Genomic DNA, 11,176 nt, shown 5'->3' with positions numbered 1-11,176 from the left:
TGCTACAGCCTCCACAGCTGTAGAGGTACACCCCTGTTACCCCTGCCCCACAGCTAAAAGAGCTCCTCAGCTGATGGGCCACATCATGCATCTCTGCAAGGAAGCTTGTCCCACAGTGCTTGTGGCAACTCTGTTCTTCACCTTCTGCATGCTTGCACCAATGATTTAAAAAATGCTGACAAAAATTAGTGGGAAAATTATATTCTAGTAAATCTCACTTTCTGTATATTAAAAAATTGTATGATAGGAGCATAGTCTGAAGTACGTTGGTAAAGTTCATCCTTTGCATTAGCAAGGCAGTTCTATAAAATCAGCTAAACTATACATCAAAATGTGATTAAAATCTGTATTGTAAATTACAGTTTCTTGTCTGGAATCAAATCATGATTAGACTTGATCCATTCTCAGCTTATTTTTACTAAAAAGGATTTCACTGCTGATTTAATGGAGATGTTTTTGGCAAGACAAATGGGAATGAATTGTTTGTAGATACGGGTGTAGAAATCCACAGAAATATTTTCTTGGAATAGTAATACTGAGAAAGGAAATGGAGAGGGACTAGAAAACTATATACCTTGAAGAAAGATGTGAGGGGAAAAAAGTGATGTATTTGCCAATATGGAAAGGAAATACTGAAGACATTAAAGAATGCATACGTTAGAACTTGTAACTGTTTTTATTCCTTTGTTGTGAAGTACGTTAACAAAAGGGAATGTACTAGTAGCTCTTCTATCTTTTTGGTGCATGGGATTAAGAAGGGCGGGGGCGGGGAAGAATAGTGCAGTCATGCAAAATGACTAGCTATACCTGGAAGGATATTGCAGGGCTTGGCTGTTGGGTGCAAAGTTCTTGGAGTTTCCTAGAAAGGAATTTACCACAGTAATCCAAAATACGAATGCAGCCACCAGCTCAGCAGAGTGCGTACTTAATGGTGGATTAGAAAGCTTTGTTTTGCTTTTTGAAGACTTGCTTCTGTTTTGAGATATCCCAAATACGCTGTTTGTGATAGTTATAAAAGGGAAATTATGGAAAATGTTTCTTCTTTTCTAAAATTGTACAAGAGTTTTATGTCGTGTAAGTTAAATCACTGTATGTTACTCACCAGGCTCTTGACTTGCGTAGTTCTGTGGCTCCTGTGATACCTTAGAGCCATAGAGGATGTTGGTATTCAGACCTACAGTCAAGTTATCCTCTGTTAGCTTAGCTGTAGAAACTCTTTTCACAAGACTGTTACTTTTAAGGCTTTGTGCTCTCACAGATTTAGCTGGTATGTGCCCTGCCCTTCTGCTGGAGGCCACCGTTCCTACAGCAAAAAGAAAACTGTTCTTGTGTTTCAGCTACCGTATGTCCATCTGGCACATTAATTTAAGGCATCAGGTAAAGGTGTATTTTGTGCTGATAATGTCAACAGACAATTGCAGTGGCTGAGCTGAGGGGGGATTTGGCCTTCTTAGGAGGAGGTGATTTTTGGAAAAGCGGGGACGGAGGAAGACAGTTAAATGAGATCTTAAAGCATAGTGGAAGAATGGCCACATTATATCAGACAAAGTGTCCATCCAGACAATTACCCGATGTCTGACAGTGATGAGTAATAGATGTCTGTTAAAGATACTACATAATGATACTACTGCTTCCAGCCTCCAACAGCTTACTGTTCAAGGACTTCCTAAGCTCTAGGCAGTATTATTTATGCAACAATCCTCAACTGACTTCTCTTCTGCAACCTTATTGCTCTTTGAACCTATGTAAATTCTTGAAGTCCATAGCATCCAATACTGAGTCAGGTTCAGAAACCTCTTTATGTCTGCTTTTTTTTCCCCCCCCCCCTTGGAAGAGACATGAACAGTCATTTGCACTCTCAGTGCTACCTTTGACTGTATGGACCTGTGACATACATCCTCTCTCGTAGTCATCCTTCTCCAGGATGAAGAATCCTTTGGGGGTTCAAACAGCTAAGAGGTGCTGATTTCACAGCTGTTTGTTCAGTGGATGTGACTTGGAGCTCTTAGCTTAATTTTTTTTTAATGCAAACTCATTTAACTTGGCTCATACAAATGCAAGACAACTCTGAAAGAATGTGGGTGTGCAGATACAGCAATTCAGCTTCTCAAGCAGCATTGTTTTCTTTGTGGCTGATACACAATTAAAAACTGCAGAGAAAATCCTTCAAGTAAGCAGAATAAGGGGTGGCATATCTTTTACTGAAATTTAAGTTGGACTGCAAAAAAATTGTAAGAAGTTGAGAGCTTTACCTGAGAAGAAAACCAGGATAAGTACAAAGAACCAGGATGAAGAAGAAAGAAATGCATACACTGATATGGAAAAGAGCATGTTATGCTACTAATTCACGTCTTAAATATAATTTAAACATGACAACCCACTGATTAAGTGATTCTATCAACACACCGAGGAGTTTCTTGGAGTATTTATGCTTATGTCTATTGACCAAAGTTAAATATGGGATTTGACTCTTTTCCTCACTGCCTGTTATATTCCGTACTGTCATATATGCTTACAATCTATTTGAGAGCTTTTCTAATTTAATAAGAAGAAAACAGGTATCTCATCTCACCTTCCTCCTCTTGAATGGGCTGCAGGCCACAGCTCTGTTTCATCAGTGATTCAAGGTAGTGCCAGAACTGGACTTCACTTCTCTGAAGTGTATTACCTTTACATAGAAAATTTTTCTGCACTGAAGTCCTAAACTGTAGCTGTTTTGGATGGGATTTGTGTTCTTCTAGAGACTGCAGATATCTGTAGATACCACTACTTCTTATCGTCAATATGAGAAGTAGTTTAAATTTTTTTTTTTCCTGTTTTTAGGCTTTTTCCCTACCATCATCTTCACGTTTTCTAAGGTGAATGCTGCAAATACGTTACTTTCACGTGGAAGCTGTTGACTTAAACAGAGCTATTTATTTGCTCAAAAGTAGGCTTGTACTCAGATGCATTGCTGAACTGAGGGAGACCAAAGTGTTCTGTAAACTAACCCTCACAATGTCCCTGTGAGGCTAGTGACCGCTTTTTTTCTCATGTTACAGGCTTGGGGCCCAAATAAGCTGTGACTCACGCAGCAAGCTAATGGCAAATGCGTGATTAAAATGCAAGTTTCCACTCTTGATCTCTTATGCAAGTTATTAAATCTTTAATTTTTGAAAATGAGAGAAACAGTAAAAATTATTCCATTCACGTTGCCTATTTCAGCACATGTGCTGTATCTCCTGGTGTGCTCTCTTGGATCCTCTGTATTTAAGTCATTGGTTGATTTACTTGAATACAAAGAAACAAATGGTTTCTGAATAATTTCCTCCAGCAGAACATGCTATTGTTTTAACAATGAATGAAAAACAGAATAGAATTCCCCAATTTGTAAGTGATTTATAAAGAATAACTGTGTCAAAAAGAAACAAGGCGAAAAAAAATTGAAGTCACTGGAAGTGTCAAGCATCATTTTAGATACACAGACCATAGTTTGATGCTGTGGCTTCTGTCTTATGTTTCTTTGTTTCAGTGGGCAAGACCTGAAGGTGGTACAAACATATTAGAGCAGACTGAAAATAGCAGTGTCTTGAGGTCAGTTAGGAACACTTGAATGCTTGCAGGATAACGTTTGGTGTCCAGGAATTGGAAAAGACCAACATGTCCTTGCAGCAAGACACATCTCTGTAGAAGAACCACAAAACCCCCTAAATTTTGTATCTAACTTTTCAGAAAGTTCATGTATTTCATCTGCTGCATCAAATGATTTCCTGACAATTATGTAGGTGAAACCAAGTGACTGCTGCAGAGCTCTTTCACACAAACTGTGGGTGAAGGACAAAAGCCCAGTTCTCACTGGAAAGGGGAACCATTTTTCTTGTGCAAAACCCCACTTTGCCTCTGATCTTTCAGCCTCATCCTTAATGGAGAGCTACCAAACACTTTCAGAAGAGGCTAGAAACTAAATTCATGGCTCTCCTGATGCTGTAAGCCATGAACCCGAGAGTTGTTTTTCCTTGACGTGCTGTAATTTCGTACTTGCTCCCACAGACAAACTGACATTCCACAGGCTACAAATTACCTGTCTCCTTCTCTTGGGGAGCAATCTTCTCACCATCCTCTCCCCCCCGCCCCAGGATCCTTTCTAATCCGTAGACAATAACCAAATTGTGTTGCACATCACCTAAACATATGTAATTAAACTTTCCCTACTTGTATATAGGTTTGAAGTTTGCTTCTGACCTGCAGAGAGACTTGTGTGCTCAAAAGATTTCATTAGACCAGCTGATGAACATTGCTTCTATCTACAGACCTCATCTTATACTGTAAATATTATGCATGCTTGCACTTCTGTCGCTTGATCTGTGGTACTTTAGGAAGACTTCTTTTAGGAAATGTGGTCCTCAGCTTGAGTAGTTTCCAGTGGTTGCATATCATGCAATTTTGTGCATTTTCTGTGTGCCAAAAAATTCAGTAAAAATTAATAGTTGCTACACAGAAAATTCAGAAAATCTGTTGCGATATAACTTATTTTGGACAAAGTTTTATAATTCTTACCATGTTTGTATCTCTGTTTCTCACTGACTGTTGCTGTTTGTCTCTAATTTTCTTCTGAAACTGCTGGTCACGGGAGAAAACTCAGTGGTGGCATGCAGCAAACAGCGTATGTGATAGAAGAGGTCTAGAGTTTTTACACTTTTTTAAGTCACCTGGGATTTTTCAGGCTGTTATAAACATTGTTGTGATTTCCAACAGTTACTTAACTGTGTTAATGTGTTTTACTGTGCACATATGTTCTTTCCAGCTTTTGTACACGTGGGTGGAAAAGTAGGATCCTACAAACATGCTGTCTATTATCGTAGTGAATAGGTATAATTTCCAAAACAAGGCAGAGGAAGAAAATGCGGAACCAGGTAGGAAAGCATGTGTCTACTGGGAACCATTAATTTTCGTAATGGTGAGGTTAACATTTGTTGAACTGAGGACTTCTAAGGCACTTGAAACATTGTCCTAAAATTCGTATCTCCATTGTAGTTGACCAGCTTGGAGGCTTGTAAAGGTGTGCATGTCATACTTCAGGAGTTTGCTTTACACCACTTTCTGTTCAGTAATTGTAGCTACGTGGGAGCTTTTTAATACTGACTACTTGTTCCTTTCCCTTCTCTTGGGTTTCTCACTGCCCTTTGAGCTCATACCAGACAACTGCCAGTGCCAAGAAAGCAGCAGTAACCAATGTGGCGCTGTATTGCATGGGGAAATATTTTTCTTGATGCGTGTTGCTTTCCCCAACCCTTCCTCAGTCTTTTCTTTAATGGCAATTATATACTCTGAGATTAAACAGTGTGGTAATAGGACAGCACTACAGCTGGTGGTGTTTGATAACCCAGAGCAACAGAAGTGGGGTTACTTCTAGCTTCTCTTTTGTTTTATTTTTAAGACCTGTGAACTATGCATCCTTAAAATATACTTTAAGGGAAGCATTAATTTCTTTGCACTGTATGGAAGTAAGCGTACTTTGTTTACAAAGTTTTGAGAAGGTGCAAGGGTGCAGGAGTTTTCTAGTGTTTGACGTGTTCTGTTACACTAAGCATTTGACAGCAGAAAAGTATGAAATATCTTGGTATATTTCTCACGTTTTGGGTGCTGTCAGGTGATATTTTGAATTACCTTGTGAAAGACTCGGATTCCTTTCCAGGAAACCAGTCCCAAACCACGTAACAGATAAGCATGCCGCTTGCTTCTGAGCGCACGCTCATGTCTCGGGAGGTTCAGATGTTATCCCTTGGTTGTACAGTGCATGTGTTTCTAGTTTCTGCCAGTGTGGAACAATGTGGGCTTGTATGAGTGTGTAGTAGTGGCACAAGTTAAAAGTGGAGAAGGAATACATGAGGAGACTGGAGGTGTTGCAGCTTGTTCAGTGGCTCACTGCTGTCTGCCTGCTGGGGTTTGCTATCCACACAGCTCAGATGCTCTGTTGGCAGAGCCAGACTTGCAGGTAATCAGCGTTTTTACTTAGATGCTGTGCAAAATAAACTTTCCTTTTTTTTTTTTTTTAAGGTGGTTTAAGCTGAGTGGGCTGATGTCATGAGTATAAGAAGTCCTTGCTTGCTTGCTTATGTTGTGGGAAGGAGCGCTCAAGAAGAAATCTGGATTGTATGGAGTAGCACTACTCTTGCAAAAGTGACATGCAAATAGTGTAGCCTTCCAGCAGATGCGTGGTAACGAGTACATAGTGGGCTGAAACGTCTGAGGTGCTCTAGCCGAATCCATGCGTTGGAAGCTTCCCTGGTACTGGTGAACTGGAAGCACATCCTTACGTGTGGCCCTGACTAAAAGCTGTGGTGAATAATGGATTTGAAAATATTGCATATTCAGCCTGTTGAAGGCTGAAGGGCCACTTCAGGAAGTTTGGGAATACTGAGATAGCAGCCTGCCTGAATGGCATGGCAAATAACAGATTTGTATATACTGAATTCTGTATAACGCTGTTAGGTAAGGTAATCGGTTTTTTATTGTGCAAGAACTTGACTTTTACTGAAATCATTCTGAAGCAAGCTGCAAAGTAAAATACTGCATCTCTCTGTATACTACAGTACAATTGTAAAAGTGGTAGTATTCTTGTCTAGGACTGCAGCATCAGGAGGAGATGCCCAGATCATGAGCTCCTTTAGGAGACTTCCTCCTTCTGTGGGTTTAGGAGATCCTGGTGACAGGAGCCAGTCCTCTCTGCTGTTTTTAATTGCAAATGGTTTCCTGGGGCCTTTGAGTGCAACATTTTTTTTGCCCTTTTTTTTTTTTTTTTTAAGAAGGAACGCAGCATAGGCACAGGTCAAACGGAAATGGTAAACCTTGGGTGGAGAAAGAAAGTGTTACACGGAAAAATTCAGGTGCATGGGAACTTGCAAGGAAATGTGGTATTTAAACAGTTCAAACAGATTTCGCCCCCTGCATTTTACTCAACCTGTATTTGTGCAACCAAATAACCTTACTCTCTAAGGCATAACTGGCCATATAGCCAATTACTACACTTGCATTTTTGTGGTGCTATCTGAAGACTTCCACAGAGTGGAAGTAAACAAGTCAATAATTTGAATCAGATTATCAACGTGTCTTAATTTTAAAGAAAAGTCAGTAGCTGCTCTACAGGATAGAAAAGATCCTTCTTTCAGCTAGAGAATTTCAAATAACACAGGAAGAGGGAAGGAAGCGTTGAGATGGTGACTCTTGTTGTAATGGAAAACTATATATATTTTGATTGTGCTAAGTATCTCCTTAGGGCTTTGTTTCATTATTTTTATTTCGTAATGGTAAGACACTGATTCTGCAGTCTCTTTTCCACCTGTCCTTGGGGTGACCTGTGTTTGCACTTAAGTGGTATAGTTGGAAAACTTTTACAGTTTGCAAAATGAGGCTTGCAAACAAGGCAGAATGCTTTGTAGAAAACAAAATATGCTTGAAATACGACACAAGTGTTTTCGATATCTGTTGTAATGAATGACTTTTTTCTTTAAAGGGCTAGCAGTACCTTAAGAGGCCTTAGTAGGCAAAATTGTGGTAAAATTACTTTGTAAAAGTAGCTTAAGTTTTGCATAACCATTCTGGATTTAGTTGATATAGCTGAGCAATTAACAAACTTGTTAACTCTTTGTATCACATTATAATGAACACTCTGTAGTCATTTTGTCAGTGTGACAGATAAATGCCATATCTAAAAACTTTTTAACCAAGTTTTAAGGAGTTGGGGGTCCAAACCATAAAAAAATCTCAATGCTGGATCAGGCTTCTTTAAATTTTTAATCAAAAAGATACTTCAATATTTGTTTCAGCTAGACATAAATACTGCGTTTGAATTAGTTGAAAAGCTCCTTCTCTACTCAGCTTTTAACACCACTTCTAAAACATAGAAATGATTGAGTTTTCACTGCTGAAAGATGACTAGCTGAGTGTAAAAGCACATGTGGTGAAAGCAAGCTGTTCCACAGTGCTCATAACACATTGGGCAGTTAAGTTTGAGAGCAGAGGATTAGGTTTGGGAAATAGTTTCTCAAAGAACAGAAAGGAGAATGGTGAAAATCAATTTGCTACAACGAACAGGTGCGGGAAACACTGCTGGAAGACTTGGCATAATTTTTGCACTCTGGGATGGCTGCTCCAGTTAATGTTTCAGTGCCTTTATTGTCATTGTGTGTACATCTGGAGATGCATTGTCTCCCATGAAAGGGTAATCCAGCCTGTTCAATAATAACAACTCTTTTGCCTTGAAACAGTGAAGTATCAGATTTTCCAGCATGTGAGACAAAAGGCTCCTTCGCTACTTCTCAGAATAAGATTACAGTTGTCACGTTTCTCCTTCATCAGCGTGCCTGGCACTTCAGAGTATAGCTCAGACTTCCCTTTGTTAATGGAAGAGAAAGAGGATCTTTATGCTCTTCCGTTATTGGTAGTTTTTGTTTTCATAATTCATTTTGCTATTTAATACCCATGACTTATGCCTAAATCCCCTTCAGGATTTAGTTTAGAAAGTTCGGTTTCAGTTAACTGAAACTTGAGCAGCCTTCTCAAAAAATCCCATCCCTAACAAATGTTAAAAATAAAAAAATCATGACAGCTTTGTGAATACTCCATACTATACTACACGGTTGACCAGAAAGCCTGAGAAGACAGTCAAATGCAGTTTTGTGTCTCTTAAAGCAAACCAGAAAAGCGTGGTAGGTCAGAACTGCTGGTGAGGATGGGCTAGGCAGTGGTGTTTTTGGTAGGCTTTCCTCATTGGTTGCTTCAGAAAAAGATGGAAACAATACTAGTAACTGAAATAAAAGTAGCACTCACTTCTGGGTGATAGGTACCGAGATCTGGAGCAGTCATGTTGCTTCCAGGCTTTGTGTCCAAACCCAGGCATCTCAGCAACAAGAAAAACCACGAGCTTTGCTGAACGAGATGCAGATGACTTTCTTACAGGACCATTCCTGATGTACCTTTGCTAGCAACCGAATCCCGCTGTGAGTAAATTAAGGGTTTGCAGGCTCTGTATGCCTCAGCTAATTAAAAGTGCTGACTAAGTTGTATCAGCACGAATATAAATAAAATTGTGTTTGGTATTTTATGTATTAAATTTAAATGCTTTTTACTGCTTCCAGTGTGGAAGGAAGGCTTGTCTCTTTCAGCTTCTTTTCCATACAGGAAAACAATGAGGAGTTTGTTCAGCTTCTGCGTGCAGAAGAAATACATTTAGGCATTCTTTGCATAACTGTGGGGAAGAAGGGGTTGCTAGCTTTCTCATTGTTCAGCTTGTTTCTTAATCGCATAATACAAGTTAACTGTGAAAACACCCTGTGAAAAATACCTAGTGGAACTACAAAGAAATGGTCTGTGCTGTACTGTGTTCCCATACCAGATGCTTTTGAGTTTAATTTTGTTGAAGACATATATACTGTTGTTTCAAGCTGTTACACCATGGCAAATGACGGGTAGCAACTGAGGGAGTGGTACTTTGTAAGTAGCCACAGTTTCAGTGGCTGTTCTTCTTAAGAAGGCATGTGGCTTAAAATTGCTTTTTTGTTTGTTTGTTGCTTTTTTTTTCTTTTATGTATTGTACTCTGTATTCTGAAAGCCTGTCTCTTATTTTTTTCCCCTCTGTGTGTGTGTGCATGTTCCAGTGACTTTATAACATGCAAGACACTGATGCCAGGGGGAGCTCCCCTGCTTTCCTCCGGCCTCAGAACGGGAGCAGTCACAGGTCTTCGGGGTACGTCCCGGGGAGAATTGCCCCTCTCCGTCCCCCGCCGCCTTCGCAGAGCCATGCTGCAGCCGAATTTACCTCTGCAAGACAAGAAGCCCGGACAAGACTCCCGTCCTTACCAGTGGATCAGCACCGCCGCCAGGCAGAAGCCAACAGGCATAAAAATACTCTCATTTGCTTTGCCATTTCTAGCCTTTCACTTTTTGTTGCACTGGGGATTTTTTTGGGAATAGCTTCAAAATATGCTCCAGATGGTAAGTTTTTTGCAAACAAAATCATCCTAGAAGTTACAGTCCCTGTGAACATAATTCAATAATTCAGCATCAGGATTAGTGTTAAAAGTTTAAATGCAAAAATAGGATGCTTACTGCAATTTTAACATGGAGGGAAGCAGTGTTTGGGGGCTTTTTCTGTTATCAGTGTCATTTTTATATGTTTTTACTGTGAATGATTTGATTTACTTACATGAAGGAAAAAGGCATAGCAGTAAATAAAGACTACTGGTGAGGGGGAAAGAAGCATGAATGTCGTGTAAGTGTAATTATTTTTGTCAGCAGAAGAAGCTGTCTGATATGTTCACAAATTGTAGACAAAATGAAATCCTGTCTGTTTAAGCAGTAACTGGGGAAGATAGTAAAAGAGTGTTCAAGTAAAAACACTTAAAAATCCGTGAGAATCTATACCAACAGTATGCGTTTGCTTTGTTTATACACAAATTGGGCAGGGACCTTTTTGATCTATTAGCCTTGATTTTTTTTTTCAGCTCATCTTAGAAAACTGGGCAGCTTTCATGGAATTTGGAAAACCTCCCAAATGTGTCAGTGGTTATAAAACATGAACAGGTGATGTGATTAACCACTGGTCACTAAGTATAGATCCCTCTGGTCAAATACTGCTAGGAGTTGCGATGAGGTGCAGTTGCTAAAGGTTGGTAGTATAGTTTGGAGCATGGGTTGGTTTTTTTTGTTTGGTTGGTTTTTTCTTTTTTTTTTTTTAAGGCAGAAGTCTCTAAAGTTTCTAAGTTCTCTTTTTAAGTTTCTAAAAGTTAAACAGGTTTTGAATTCAAACAGTTGGCTATTGTAACGCAACAGACTTAGACTTCTCTGTGGCTTTTCGCATAGTAACTCAAAAAATTCAGTTTCCAAAGTCAGTGTAACACAGGCTGAACAAATTTGATAATCAATTGATGATTTCAGATGACAGTACAAAATGAATGCACAAATCTAACCGGAGCGGTCTTGGTGGTGGCTTGCCAAGATCTTTTCTTGGGTGAAGTTACTGAGTTTTCCTAATAATTATGGAGGAAAACAAAAAAAACCTGCAGGAGTAGTAAATGGAAAGTTATGGCTATGTTGTGATTCAGATCACTGGTAACAGGGGTACACATCTGTAGTAAGTACTTCAGTTACAGCCAAGCTCAAGAGAAGGCTGAAGGGTGACTTAGCCCATTGACGCTAA

General features: G+C 39.5%; 1 protein-coding gene across 1 annotated transcript in view; it reads left to right on the top strand.

Moving 5' to 3' along the window:
• The first annotated feature begins 9,647 nt into the window (after nt 1–9,647).
• TMEM2 (transmembrane protein 2) overlaps nt 9,648–11,176 on the top strand; it is a 45,962-nt gene continuing 44,433 nt past the window's right edge. The window contains exon 1 of the mRNA XM_009285269.1: nt 9,648–9,972. Within this exon, the coding sequence (XP_009283544.1) occupies nt 9,648–9,972 (325 nt within the window). The remainder of the gene's footprint in view (nt 9,973–11,176) is intronic.

Source organism: Aptenodytes forsteri, unplaced genomic scaffold (genome assembly GCF_000699145.1).
Source record: "Aptenodytes forsteri isolate BGI_AS27 unplaced genomic scaffold, ASM69914v1 Scaffold151, whole genome shotgun sequence".
In the NCBI taxonomy this organism is placed as follows: domain Eukaryota; kingdom Metazoa; phylum Chordata; class Aves; order Sphenisciformes; family Spheniscidae; genus Aptenodytes; species Aptenodytes forsteri.
The sequence above is the reverse complement of the archived record's forward strand: the minus strand, read 5'-3'. Positions and strand labels throughout refer to the sequence as shown.